Source organism: Triplophysa dalaica, chromosome 15 (assembly GCF_015846415.1).
Source record: "Triplophysa dalaica isolate WHDGS20190420 chromosome 15, ASM1584641v1, whole genome shotgun sequence".
NCBI lineage: Eukaryota > Metazoa > Chordata > Actinopteri > Cypriniformes > Nemacheilidae > Triplophysa > Triplophysa dalaica.
In genome coordinates this window covers 4,063,607-4,079,367 of record NC_079556.1, presented here as the reverse complement: position 1 = coordinate 4,079,367, position 15,761 = coordinate 4,063,607, and the positions used below count along the sequence as shown (strand labels likewise).

Here is a 15,761-nt window from a genome sequence, read left to right as displayed (position 1 = left end):
CACCATTTTTGCAACCAATTGTAAACTGGATGGGGTGGTGAATTATTAGATTTTGGTGAAAAAGTACTTGGTTTTTCTTATTGTTATCTTGAGATACCTTATTGCACTTGTTTACAATACGGTCAGGTGTGTGTATTTAGAAAACAGATTGTGTCAGTTTTGTTATCTGAGGCCTATATCCCTTCCTACTTCATCATAAGAAAAACAGAGTAGAAAATCAGATGGTGTACAGTCTCTATTTCTGAAGTGCTGTTCAGTACCCAATGTTGAGCCTCAGGATTTCTGACCGGGTCCCACACTCAGCCAAAAGAACATCAGCTGTCTTTTGGCTAACTGTCAGAAAGCCGGACTGTAAATAGTCCTGCAGGCCTTTAGCTCATGCAAGCTTGCAGTAAGCAGTTAAATACATTTCTGTTGTGTCAAGATTTAATAGCTATCCCAACCTTTCATCATAAACACGGTCCTCTTAAATCCTGAAGAGCGACTTGAACATGTTGAAGTTATTAACACTGTGGAAAAGACATGACTTTTTTTCTGTCAGGTAGATGCTTTGTTTTAGTCCGTGCAGCACGTGAAAGCTTGTAACGCAGAATTTCTTAAGAGTGCTTTTCAATATTTATGCTTAACGTCTCAGGCATATCGTCCTAATGCGTAACAAATTCACTTCAAGGTTTGTTTGTTTAGCCTGAGGTTAGTTTTTGTTTTGATTTTCCCACTAAAAGTGAACAGTGTCTGTTTGCACTTATCAGCGTTCGGCCACAAGAAAGACGTGTCACGTTTGCTAAGTTCGCTTGCTGTGTATTGTACCTCACGGGCGTTTTCTAAAATGGAAAACTACCTCCACCTTTGTCCTTTCTTCAAACTTTCGGGGATTTTTCACCTTCAAAACAAACAATTGTTTGTATTTTGAAGCATTATAAGGTCTGTAGTATTACCAGTTTTATCAGGACTGTGCTGAAATTCACAGACTCCATCTTTTGCATTTTGTGTTTTTTCAATCAGACCTCTGATCATTCCCTGCATTTTCAAAACCTCCCAATGGGCCGCAGACTTGTCGGCTTGATCAGATTGACCCATTTCTTCAGTGCTTTGATACAGTAAGCTGTGGAGCAGAGAGCACTAAGCGGTTAATCCTTTTATGTAGTGATTTTGACTCCTTACGGGGATGGAATGTGTATTTGAAGAGCTTGTGAATATGCAGAAGGACCGTTGCATTGTTAGTGTAACGGCCTCTTCCTTTTTCCTCCTAAGGCAAGCTGAATTTCTCTTCATTAGGTATTCGGCTGAGGGAGCGGACTATCAATCTCAATGCTCCTGCCTGATGTGATGGGTAGCGAGTCTGTTGGCCAGTTTGTTATGTGCATTTGCAGGCCTGGTAAGCGAAATCCCCAGAGGAGGAACCGCGAGGACATGACCACATTCTCAACTTCAGCTGGACCGAAGAGAGAGACGGAGAGAGAGGCATGTCTGTTCAGGACTCTGTCCCACTCTCTCCAGCTGTCTGAGCATGGTAGAATGACACTCAGTCTGTGTTCAATGTTCACATCCACACAGAGCGGTCGACCCTTTTACCCAGAAGTCATCGGGGGAAAATGGCGCATCAATGGGTGACTTACCTCATGATTACCTCTTGTGTTTAGAGTGGAGACATGCCTCCTAGTTGAACTTCGAAGTGCCGACTAACTTCAAAAGAAAGGTGGAGAAAGCACAGTGATGCTGAACGGGACGTAATAAAGAAGCATATAATGGAAAATGATAATGTGGCTGATGACACAGCCTTGCTTTTCAAGTAAAATAATTGTATGTGCCTCAGCAACGTGGAATGCTTACGCTATGTGTTCGAGCATCCAAAATTGAGCATGGTTTCTCTTTAAAAGTCCAACCTTATAAATGCATGCATGTGGATGTGGCACTCGTTCCTCTGTACTATTGTTGGCACAAGTGCTGGGTTATATATGCAGAGAGTTGTGGGGGCATACGGGTTGGATGTTGCAGAAGCGCTTTAGGTCATAGACCTAGTGTTCCATGTCCTATTTTAATCCCAAAACCCCTCGCTCCTGCTTGCTGCTGTCGGCGCCTGTAAATCCCACCCAAGCGATAGCGTACTTAAATCCACTTAATTTAGCACCTAATCCCCCCACCCCTTTCTAAATTTTTTGAGATGGAGATTTAAGGATTAGTGGATAAATGAACAGGAAAATGGAGCTTGCACATGTTTTTCAAGTCCGAGTCACAGCCCGGCAATCAGTTTATTAACACAGTATTGCTGCTGAAGTACACCAAATGACCAGACTTTTTATGCGGCCATGAAACCAGGATGATATCTGGGAATTGTCTTAGAGGAAACTCTCTTTGCAACCGGTCTAGCATCCAACCGGGAGTTCCAGTGGCTTAGGGATTGAGGGAATGTTAGGGATTTCGACACTGTGACCTGCTTTGCCGCTTAGTTTATTGGCAGAGAGTGACGAAAATCCTGTCAGGTGTTCTAACAAATGGTTGGTCGGACAGTTTTGTCCCTCGGATTTTGCAGGCATTCATCTAAAAAGATTTATTCAGAAGATTTAAAGGGATAGTTGATCCAAAAACAAAAATGTGTATATCATTATTCACTCTCATGTCATTTAAAACCTGATTAGGACATAACAGAAAAAAAGATATATTATGAGGGTGAATAAAATTAAGAAATAACTTTAAATTTTAAGTCCACTATCCATTTAAGGCATGTGTGAAAAATAAACAACTCTATTACATTTTTACCTCAAGCATGTTATTTTCAATGCAAATTCGCTACACATTTTCTTCTGATTTCCACCAATAAAGATTTTAAATAAAACAATAATATTTTAGCTTAACGCTACCCGTTTGCTTTCTCTGACCATTAGAATTGAACAGGCTTTTTGCTGCTGTACCTTTAACAAATTCCTAATGTATTATTAGCTTCGTACTTTTATATTTATGCGCTTGGCAGATGCTTTATTCAAAGCAGCTTACAGTGACTTCCCAGAAAAAAATAAGAAAAGATCATATTTTACATGACACATCCTCTTCGTTCTTGCTCCTCCTTTTCTTTTGGGCCTCCTTTGGGTCGGACTCCTCTTTTCCAGAGACATGTGCTTGGCATGGAGTCTGCTCTACACCTGTCCTGGCTGTTGCACCAGCTTGTTGTGGGCCTCAGGCTGCTGGGGGTCTTCATGGGTCTCTGCAGGCCCCAGACATGTCTCTTGGCTCTAGGCCCTCTCAGGATAGATTAGCCCTGGGGTAGAGCAGAGCCAGACACAACCAGTTTGATGCCAACCGTGACAGCCGTGCCCATGTGAGAGCATCAGGAACCACACACGATTGCCACCAGACGGCAAATCCAGAGGTCACAGAAACAATTGGGCCCTTATTATGGTGGTGTATTATTTTAGCTTAGTATTATAATAGAGTCATACAGGAAGACTGTGAACATAAGAATATTTAATTTGGAGGTTCAGTATCCTTTATGACTCATTATGGCTATGCGGACACCTGCACAATGGGGTTATATAAGTTAAAGAGACAATGTGATTGCTTTCTGCCACACTTCAGTTCTCACTCCAGTGCAGTTGCAGGCAATAGTATACCAATGGATTTTTACTTTAATTTGTTATAAAATGTGATCCTAAAACTAAGCAACTTACGGCGGTAGACAACACAGCTTCATTCGAACAGTGAGAGAATCACAGTGCGTCTAATATGGAACACAAACCCACCTGCCATCACTGCCACCTCACCTGCTCTTGTCAATTCCGACGCAGTAGAGAGCTCAGAGCAGAAAATAGTACAAAGGGTGTCATCTCAGACCATATGTGCTGTAACCCCATTGTTTTATGTCAGTGGCATTAGAGAGTTATAAAGAATGATAAAGGCGATAAAGATTTATTTAAATATATATACAAAATATATTTATTTGATGCATTTTAATGGATATTATTTATAGCCACAAAAATAACGTTTCACACTATCTCACCATAAAACCATTTACAAGTTACACAGACAATTGAAGACTATTTTCTTGTGCTTTTCTTTTTTCAACTGCGCAACCCAGATCGAGTATAGACAATATTTATCATGAAGAATTTTTGTTAAACTGGTTAAATGTCTCCACACATCCTGAAAAAATTATAATTAAAGTTGTCTATATACATTAAGGATCATCTGTGGAAGTCTCAGGACCATAAAATGTTGTTCAGTCATTATTTGGTCCGAATGCAATGATAGGATTGGCCACTTGTGTGGTTCAGGTTTGATTTACCTTGCATAATAATACCTGGGACATAACCAGTTCTGTAAAAGTAGAAAAAAGTAATCCTGCTACTAAACGCTTACAGAGAGTTTGTACATTGTTTTTCCACGTTTTAACTGAGATGGTCAATCATTTAAACACAGTTATTGAGGTGCAAATAGCATATTTTTAGCACTATTGGCTAGTTTTTTATAATAATATTAAAACCTTACCCTACACTTTATTATTAAACACTTGTTAGCCACTTTCAAATATTTATATTATTTTATTGAAAATAAATGCCCTTGATCTCTAGTCTTATAGCTTAATTGCATATGAACATACAGGAACATAAAAATTAGATAAATATAATATTGGTCATAAATGGCATCAGTACACAGAATTACTGAAAATAATACATTTAAAAAACTGTTATCAAAAACAGCCAGACGAAATAAATAAAACACGACAAAAAACACAAATCACTTGTCTATTTTAAATTTGCAGATAATATTTGAAGCCCTTGAAGCTTTTAATTTTTTTATTTATACTACATATTACCGTATTTACTGAGTTGAGCAATGAAAACGCTAGATATTGAGTCAGGGCAGTGGGGCGTGGTTTGCACTTAACAGGATTGGGGGGGAAATCATGCACGTAACAACAATATGCTAACCAAACGTCAAAACGTTCAAATGCAAATATGTTGTTTACATCCATTATTATTTTATCTGCTTTGTTTTGTAATATTGTTGCACTAGTGAATGAGACACGAGGTAGTTGACTTGTGGAGGCGTGGCTTTGGTTAGAGCTGTGAGGGGAGGGCGGGATCTTTTTCCCTTTAATGCTTTTAAAGCTAGCTTACTGTAGCCGCTACGTAACTGCATACGCTTCCTTTAACCACTTCTAGACTGTGAATTTTTTTATATATTTTATCTGAATTCTGTGTTAGACACAACATTTTTACAAATGCTCAAGCCCATTGACAGAAGTAAAGTTTGGATAAGGCGGCGTCTTAAACGCTTACATTGTTGTTTTTAATCTAAATGCACATTGGCATGGTTTCTTACAACATTGTCTGTTTCAGGGACTAATTAAGATTTATTTGCCTCAAAAGTTTGTAATTATTAAGTGTGAATTGTGATTTTTAATCACCGCTGGTCTGATTATTAGTTGATTGATGGCAATTGCCACTTTTGATTGACACAACTACTGTGTACAGATATCTACAGCTGAGCTAACACCAAGAATTCTCTGTGCGTTTTAATGTCTGTGTATTTTGTGTTCGTTATTGTGCAGATTCTCCCATTGTTTCTGTTTGGCATGTGTCAATGTGGCGTCAACGAAATCCCTCTTTTTCCAGTCAGGCGGGTGGAGAAGGGGAGGACTTCATGCCTGATTACTAATAAAAATTTGCCGGGAGTATCAACTCAGGGGGCTGATGTTGCTGAAGTGACAGAGCCAAAACAGCTAATCTTCACAGTCGCAGTTACAAGCACTTAGTTTCTCAGTTGTCTGTGAAATAAGCTACTCAGTTTTCCATTTGCACACCCCTCTCCCTCCTCTCCCACTTGCATGCTCTTCTCTTTACTCTGACCCCTGAAACTGAATATTTTAGAGGCTTGTTTTGATGGGTGTGCACTTAGTAAGGTCATGCTGAGCATCGTCTCTAATGTTATCCAGTAAACTTTACATACATGAACAGAAGTGTGTTTAAATAAGAGCTTTTATCGCTTTTATATTAAAACGCTGTCGCTTCTGGTTGCCCTGTTACCGTAATGAAATCCTCTCACCTTTTGGCTTTGTTTTGCTTGACAGGATGTGGAGATCCGTACGAACGCAGCGCTCTACCTCCCTCAGATCAGTGACCTTCTGAACAGGGTTCCCCGGCAGATGCTCCTGCTTCTGAAGACCAACGACCTGCTGAGAGGCATCGAGACCATCCTGCAGACCCGAGCCAGTTCCAGCTCCTTCATCAACTTGTCCCGCTGCTGCACACGTGCCATTGCCAGGTACAACACCAGAGATTGTCTTCAGACACCATTCTGAATGTGTTTTCAATTATGTAGTATCTTTCCCAGACCTTAACCGTGGTATTTCTGTGGTGAAAGTGTAGTAATCATGTTTTTATGGTGTATTGATAACCATTGGCAAAACTATAGTGACTATCCGCTTGACGTCACTCATCACCATATGTGGAAGGTCATATACCGTTTCTGGGTCCAAACTCTCAATAAAATGCTCAAGAAATGCTTATATATGCTCATGTTGAGCTATAAATCTTTCGGAAAACTGCGATTTTAACATTTATCTTCATAACAAAATCCCAAATGACCAGTCAGCGATTTATTTTTCATAATTTATTCAAATATTGATGCCGGAGATTCCGTGAGCCTGGTGACTTCAGTGTCCATACATGTTTCCTTTAAATATGCAATATGAGTAGACAGTGCTCATAAACAGCTGTTTCAGCTATAGCCTCGCTTGAAATGAATAGATGCTTGGACCCGAAAAGGTTTTCCATATGTCACCACTTAACAACTGCATAGTTTATCCATAACTTTTGTATGAATTATTGATTTTAGTAAAACTATGGTTTTACTATTGTAACCATGGTATTGTTTTAACTGTAGTAACACCATAACTAATTTTTTATATGTTTTTTTATATTTATAAAAATATACAGTAACCCTATAATATACTGTTCTCTAGTACAGTATGTGCAGTATGGAAAGGTATAGTAAATTACACTACAGTATAGAACACAAAGTATAGTTCATATTCCAGCTTATGGTATGGTGTGGTATTGTATGGTTTAGCCTAGTGTGGTGTAGTAAACACTACAGCATAGTGTAGCCTAGTGCAGTATAGTACACTATAGTGTAGCCTGGTGTAGTATAGTACACTATAGTGTAGCCTGGTGTAGTATAGTACACTATAGTGTAGCCTGGTGTAGGATAGTACACTATAGTGTAGCCTGGTGTAATATAGTACACTATAGTGTAGCCTGGTGTAGTACAGTACACTATAGTGTAGCCTGGTGTAGTATAGTACACTATAGTGTAGCCTGGTGTAGTATAGTACACTATAGTGTAGCCTGGTGTAATATAGTACACTATAGTGTAGCCTGGTGTAGTACAGTACACTATAGTGTAGCCTGGTGTAGTATAGTACACTATAGTGTAGCCTGGTGTAGTATAGTACACTATAGTGTAGCCTGGTGTAGTATAGTACACTATAGTGTAGCCTGGTGTAGGATAGTACACTATAGTGTAGCCTGGTGTAATATAGTACACTATAGTGTAGCCTGGTGTAGTACAGTACACTATAGTGTAGCCTGGTGTAGTACAGTACACTATAGTGTAGCCTGGTGTAGTACAGTACACTATAGTGTAGCCTGGTGTAGTATAGTACACTATAGTGTAGCCTGGTGTAGTACAGTACACTATAGTGTAGCCTGGTGTAGGATAGTACACTATAGTGTAGCCTGGTGTAGTATAGTACACTATAGTGTAGCCTGGTGTAGTATAGTACACTATAGTGTAGCCTGGTGTAGTATAGTACACTATAGTGTAGCCTGGTGTAGTTAAGTACACTATAGTGTAGCCTGGTGTAGTATAGTACACTATAGTGTAGCCTGGTGTAGTATAGTACACTATAGTGTAGCCTGGTGTAGTATAGTACACTATAGTGTAGCCTGGTGTAGTATAGTACACTATAGTGTAGCCTGGTGTAGTAAAGTATAAAATAGTATACCCTCGTAAAGTACAGAATAGTATTCCCTCATGGAGTATAATATGGAACAGTATAGTCTTTTACAGTACAGTAAAGTATAGTATAGCATAGCATAGTATAGTATATAGTTTAGTCTGTGCTATGGCAAAGTATAGCCTATTGCAGTATCTTAAAGAATAGAACAGCTAGGGGGTATCGTACGATGTACTTTAGCCTAGTGCAGTATATTACAGAATAGCATGGCCTTGGGTAGTACAGTAAATTAAACCCATAATGAAAACACATAGAATCTACCTGATGTTGTTTGTCCACCTCACCACTCCACCCTTCAACCCAGTTTTGTAACTCAGTATACTCATTTGATGTAAAATATTAACACGTTGCATGGTTTTTGCACCTGACCTGTTCTTAAAGCATCTTCTGTTCCGTCTGTATATCTCTGCATGTCTAGTAGAAGCTTAACTCCCCGATGTCATCTCAGCGCTCATAGAAAGTGTCATTTCTCTCACACCAGTAACCCATAAACACACCGCAGGAAATCCTGTTCATAAAATAGGACACAGCGAGTCCTCACAAAACACTTGTCGACACAGTCAGGCACACACCGTAACGTTTCACTTCCACCACCTTAAAATGCTAGTGTGTGAGCGGAGGCCAGTGTTTTGTACTGTATTGTACTTTCCACAGGAGTGAGCGGTGATCATATTGATTTATTCGCACCATTCTAATGAAGAACAAGACGATTGGGGGAGAAAATCGTTTGCATTTGAAGGAGGGCTCCTGACGGTTGTCAGAGGAAAGACGTTGAGATCTGCTGGTAAAGGATTTTCAGAGCGGCACCGAAAGAAAGAATCACCCAGACATGAAACTCGATGTCGTCTGCCTCAACGCATCTTTATTAAAACCAAATGGCAGCAAAGTGCGAAATGCAGAATCTAAAATCCATTACCCATAGTCGTGCTCACAGACGCAGCAGAAAGAGTAACATGGACCTAGAGAGAATTAACTGGACCATCAAACTGATTTAGTTTGATGCGAGCAGAAATGTTTGCAGTGTCATCAATTACTGTGGGTTGGCGTTTCACAAGCTGAACTTTGGAAATCGTGCCATTTCAAGGAATAGTTTACCGGAAAATTAATATTCTGTCATTATTGATTAACTTTTAAAACATTGTTTTTATTCATTGGAACACAAAAGTTAAATTATTTATGTCTTTGAACTGCAAACAGGACAAAAAATACCACAAAATTATCATAAAATTTAAACAAAATGTGACCCTGGATCACAAAAGCAGTCTTAAGTAGCACGGAAACATTTTTAGTAAAAGACAAAAATACATTGTACGGGTCAAAATTATAGATTTTTCTTTAATGCCCAAAATCATTAGGATATTAAGTAAAGATCCCGTTCCATGAAGATATTTTGTAAATTTCCTGCCGTAAATATATAAAAACTTTATTTTTGTGAGTGGGTGACCAGTAACAGGGCCTATTATTACCAACTTCAAAGGCAATTTTCTCATTATTTTGAAACCTTTGCACCCTCATATTCCAGAGATTTAAACCGTTATATCTCCACCAGATATTATCATATCCTAACAACCCATACATCAATAGAAATATTAATTATACTGCTTTCAAATTATGTAAAAATATCAATTTCGAAAAATGGACCCATTTGTTGTCCAGGGTCACAAATGTGTAAATGTAAAATGGCCAATGTAAAGAAAGTTATTATTTCAAGCCTCACTGTACAAGTGACTAATCCACTCCATGTGATCGCAGTTCTGGAGGCGTCCATGTGCTTTTAAAAACACTTAATGATGGAGGGGGGGAATTACAAAAAAAAAGAAAAAAAAAGCATTTTTCTTTTTAAGGCTCAGCCTTTTAAACAGCTAAGGTTAGATTTTCCTCTTCTGTAATTATCCTTCATTTAAGCGCTCGGGTTGATGGGGAGCAGGCGTTGAGCCAATCCGTGCACCGTCTCTGCTTGTAATGGAGAATATAAGTGGTTGGATTTCTGTCCTCAGACTGTGAAGTCACATTGAGTTTAATCATTGTGCGGACAACAGTTTAAAGCCGCAATAATTGTTTTTAATGTCATGCATACTTTTATGTCAAGCTCTTGTAGCAGGAATATAGCACAGTATAGTATGATGAACTATTTATTGTTATACTATTTTATTGTAAAAGTGTAACAGGCATTTCTTAATAATATACATTTTACACAGTATGCTAGACTTCATGGGTTTTCTTTTTACTGATGTTAAAGGGATACTTCACCCAAAAATGAAAATTCTATCATCATTTACTCATCCTCGGATCGTTCCAAACCTGTATAAACTTCTTCGTTTTGCTGAGCACACAGAAAGAAATTGGGAAAAATGTCAGATCTCGCCCCCATTTACTACCATAGTAGGGAAAATAAATACTATGGGAGTCAATGGGGGCGAGATCTTACATTCTAGATTCGCTTTATAGGAGTAGTTGTTATAACTAGTTGTTATGTCTTTTTTGTGCCTTTGCTCTGGTCCAGTCTTGAATCATTTGTTTACCAAAACAAGATCACATGGATGCTCGTAATCGCTAACATATATCATATTAATGCAGAGCCTAGATAGTTCATTAAGTGATTACCTCAATTAAAGCAGAGTTGTTAGCTATTACTGGAGTTTGAAGATCCCTTTCCCTGACTGAATAACTTAATCAGAACATCAGACTGCTGTATCAGATCACAGGAGTCCTGCATTAAAAAGGCTTCATCAGAACTTTATTCATATATCATTACAAATATGATCACATCAGCACTGCACGTACATTCATAGTCTGTTGGATCAATACCATTTGTGATCAAATCGGTTTCATATATAAAAAAAACATTTTCTAGGAATCTATATTACATATTATATTCTTGACATAATAGTATTTACAACATAAATATGTTTATCAGTTTTTCTCTCGCCATCTTATTTTTTTCCACTAATAAAGCGTCCTTCATTTTAAAATTGTGCTGCAGTAAAAATATTCATAATTTTCTTAATGTCAACAACAGAAATCATTCGTTGCTTTTACCATGTTTTCTCAACAACCCACTCCAAACTCTGGACTTGACTCTTTCATCACAAGCAGAGTTTTTAAGTTGCCATTATCCGCCATAATTTTTGGATCATTCACAAAGCTTTCATTGAATATTTTATTGCATGACTATTCAAACATGTTATATATATTTAAAGAACAGCTCTGCTGATAAAGCAAGAATTATAGCATCAATCTTTTTTTATCAACAACTGAATGTGGGTTAGTTAATAAAAAAAACAATATTTTCATTGACTAATAAAACATTTTTTTAAACAAAGCATCCATAGCGACTTACATTGCATTTTATCCTATACATTTGTTTCTAAGTATTAACACAATGCTCTTACCACTGAGCTACAGGAATGGAGGAAAATTGGATTTGCGACTATATAGTGGCCTTTAAAAAAAATTATTCAATATTTGAATGCACTATGAGCTCATCAAAGTGCATTCTGGGATTGTCTTCTCTGCGAAGGACAAGAATTTTAAATTTACATTTTAATGCATTTGGCAGACGCATTTTATCCAAAGCGACTTGAATTGCATTGTACTAAACATTTGTTTCTGACTATGTGCAACCCACTGGGATCGAACCAATGATATTGGCGTTGCTAGCGCCACACTCTAGCCACTGTGCCACAGGAAAGCTATCCGATGTTGCTTTACAAAGTATCAGAGCTTAAACAAACATTACATTTAAATGCCTTCCTACCTTCATATTTTTCATTTTGATTGGTTGGATGTGCGAGGTGTAATGAGTAATGAGAAAGTCTGCAAGTGCATGCTGGCTTCACCTGTCACTGTCTGTCCTCAGCTCTCATGGACCAGCAGACTGTAAGGTCTCTGGCTGAGCGGGGTTAATAATTCATGACCTGCAGCTCCGTGACATCCTCGATATCTCACGATAAAATATTCAGCATATAATTCAACAGACTGCAAGTTATGCCACACTACAACTACTCAAAATAGGTACACAACATCAAAATTAATACTTTGAAAGTGCCACTGCATGTTCAGGTTGTAGGCATGATAGTCTGGTCCTTTGCCAATTTAGGTCACGTAAGCACTTACATACAATCTCTCTTTGTCTAGGACATCTAAAGGTTTCTTTTTATTTACAGTATGTGGGCACATGACTGTCTCATCTGTCATATGATGCTGACATAGTGACCTGCACTGTTGCCTAAAAAAATGCAATGGAAAACAGCCACAAATTTTCCGTAGATAGGAATTGAAAGGCCAATTCAAAATATTGTTGTAAGAAATAATTTTGGCTGGGAAATGTTATAATTCCTTCTGATTTGGCAATTGTAGAAAAATGTTAATTTGGCGCGAATGTAAACGTTGATTTTCCACGAGGTTTTGGCGAGATAAGACAGGTGACAAATCGTGACTGATTCCTGGATTCCCATAAATCCCTGCTCTCCGTTTGCAGCCAATGTTCTGTTCGTGGTGTCAGTTGGTCCTGTCGGATGCTAGAAATGAGGCCGCAGTCTGACACCTCCTGTCTGACACAGCAGATATTGTCTAACATGTCAAACTTTTCCAGCTTAAACGCAAATCTCTGTAGACAATTAAGATACTCTTGAGCTCAGAAGCGGATTCTCTCTTACTCTCCTAATTTCTCGCTGTCTAATTTGTTTTTGTTAAGAGCCATGCAGGAAAATAAATGCGATTGCACTTGCCATTGTCAGTTCAGAGCTGTTCACTCTGACACAATGTGAGATGCATTCTTTAGAGTCTTTGTTTTTCCCTAAGGACATCACAGATTCTACAGCCCTTTCTCTGTTTTTCTGTTTCTCTGTTTCTGTATAACTTTTAATATTACATGACCCAGTGTAACCTGTTAACTTAACTCGCTTAAGCTATGAAGTCCAAGCCAACAATGTGAATCAATTGCAGCCATCTTTCTTTAACCAGTGGACTCTGACCGCTACTATCTGTCTATCCTCTGCTTGGTCTTCACTTATTTCCTGTGTTTATCTGTGCCTCTCTCTTAGACACCAGAGGGGTAAAACCACGTCCAGGAGCAGGCGACTGCAGATCTCGCTGTCTGAGCGTTGGGCTCTGTGCCAGATAGGCCTGTATGAACTTATGTTGTGGCTCCGCAGCTCTGCGCTGGCCAGATGGGTCTCACATCTCATCGGCTGCCTTCCGTGCCCAAATTGAGACGCCGGTATCATGCCATGTCACCCCGGCCAGTTCCCTTCTGAGCTAAACAATGAATGAACTCCGTACACTTCACAGTGCATCGTGTTTATTCATGGACCTTTTTAATGATCATAGTGTCAAATGAACAAAATGGACTTTTAAACAGGTTTTAGTAGTGCACAGACTTCATTGGTTCATATAAAAGTAATGGAAAAAGTGACAGAATGGTCATGTGATCAGTATGTATTAGAGCCAATGGTCACTCCATGCTTGCCTTCCTGTTATTTATTTTGTTACTGTATTTACAGCCAATATGCAATTTTACAGTATCCCAAACTTGTGAAGTCCTGTATGGAAACTGCATTGAGGTGCTTTGTGTATGTTCTCTAGATCTCCACAGATTTAAAGAGATAGTTCACCCAAAAATGAAGAGTTTATTTGCAAAAACAAATAACTCTATTTAAATAAAAATACATTTAAAAGAATCATGGTTTTTATTGTTATCATGTTTTTTGTGTTAGCAGTATTTTTTAGTTGTTATTACTTACACCGTGTCTACACCAGACAAAAGACAATGAAACGAATTAGAATTGCACTGTAACTGTTAACAAATGGGTAACATGTATTTCCGTCACATATATTTCAGAGTGTCTAAATCGATCAAAATCAAATTACGTTTTGGGAAATTGTATGAACAAGCACATATTAAACAAGAAAACGTTAATAAAAAGTTAAGCTCTATCAGCCAAATCAGCTGGAAAGGCTTAAAGTTTGAATCGTTTACAGAAGCAAACAAATTTGTACCTTTCTTGATTTTGTTTGTTTGCAAAAGCAATATATTTTTCTGAACTAATATTCCTTAAACATACTATTTTCTGAGTGCATTGTAACCAAAATCAAAGCTCGTCACGGAAACTTGTTTCAGGCAGTGAAGTGAATATCCCAGCCAACCAAACGTTCATCCAGAGGGGAAGTGTTGGATCTGCTACTATGTTCTCTACCTGGTTAGCCCCTTTAGGTGTGACTGCTAAAGAGGCCTCAGGAATGGAGCTTAGACATCGGCTGCTGTGTCGCGTTCTCCCAGCCTTCATTCCAGCAGCTAGGGAGTCAAAACCCCCTTACCGATGCCTCCAGGCTGGAGAACTGGTCCTGGCTGCCAGGTCCCGAATGATGGACGTGGTTATGGCTCAACATGTGTCTTCCACATCACATTCTGCTCAACTGCACACCAAAAACCGAAAGCCAGTTGCACCATCCGAAATAATGTGTCATTTACTGTGTTTACAGTTAATCCTGTCAGGCGGGAATCACAGCGAGTGTGTTTCTAGAAACCATGCAAGCTTGTAATTAATCACTCTTGTGGCTGTGGAGTGCGCGATTGCATAAATGCGCTATTACATTTTTCAGTTGTCTTGATAGTTTTATGACCTGTTGAGTTATCCTGTTATATGCCATGTTTTTGTTGTCAGGTCTCAGAAATTGCAAGTGTTTGTCAATAGCTAAGTGACAAAGTGATTTTCCTGTTAAAGGTGCTGTGTGTAATATTTAGAAAGATCAATGGATAGAAATTCAATAAAATGTCTTCAGGTGTATAAAGACCTTACATAATGTAGCGCTATGTTTTATTATCTTGAATGAGCTATTTCTATCTACATACACCGCGGGTCCCCTTACGTGGAATTCGCCATGTTGTTTCTAAAGTAGCCCTAAACGGACAAACTGCTCTAGACCGCATTTCGTAAATACGTTATCTCCTTCGAGAAAGAAGTAAAAAAAAGGTGACGATATCTTTGACCTGTGAAAGCCACCAACCTCACTTGCTTTTAAAGGGAGGGTTGGAGTGAGCCATTTGGTGCAATTCGTAACCTCATAGCTAGATGCCGCTAACATCTCCACATTGCGCCTATAAGTTTATTTGTTTGGCAAGATGTTGCTGTACTTATGTTACTATTTCTGTTTTTCTTTAAGACTCCAATGTGACACTTATAACCATTTCATTAAATTATTTGACTTTTGTTTTTAATGCAGAGCACTATAATGATGTAATCCTCTGTCTCTCTCTCCTGAATGTTTCTGCTCCACCCTCCTTTCTCTCTGCTGAGTCAGAAACGGACACTGCTCACTTTTTCCTTATCACTTTCTTTCCATCTCTTAATTAGACTCAACCTCTGTAGGCAAACCCAGAGCCAGCGTTAAGCCTGCGTCTGTCCAGAATAAAAAAATCCATCCATCTTGATCAAAAAGCTGAAGCCGGCACTGCCAAACGTAATCACCCTGGTAATAGGTCTGAAGCCTCCAGTGGTTACGAAAGGTGCACGGCATTGCTTATGAAGTACAAGTTAGCTGCAGGTGTGTCCTTATGGTGTACCGACGGTGAGGTTTGCAAATGTAGGCAACTGTAAAAAACAGTTTGAGTCAATTAAATGAAAAACTACTCTACAAGGTTAGCTTAAAATACAGGGTACACCATTTTATCAGATTTAATGCAAAAATTACCTTTACTTTTATGCTACTTATGTTAAAGAGAGTAGACAATTGTTTTCATAAGTAA

At 38.6% G+C, this 15,761-nt stretch overlaps 1 protein-coding gene across 1 annotated transcript in view; it reads left to right on the top strand.

The window, feature by feature from the left end:
- adck1 (aarF domain containing kinase 1) overlaps window positions 1–13,695 on the top strand; it is a 90,559-nt gene extending 76,864 nt beyond the window's left edge. The window contains exons 10-11 of the mRNA XM_056767998.1: window positions 6,065–6,258; window positions 13,060–13,695. Coding sequence (XP_056623976.1) covers window positions 6,065–6,258; window positions 13,060–13,228 — 363 coding nt within the window. The 3' untranslated portion in view covers window positions 13,229–13,695. The remainder of the gene's footprint in view (window positions 1–6,064; window positions 6,259–13,059) is intronic.
- The last annotated feature ends 2,066 nt before the right edge of the window (window positions 13,696–15,761 follow it).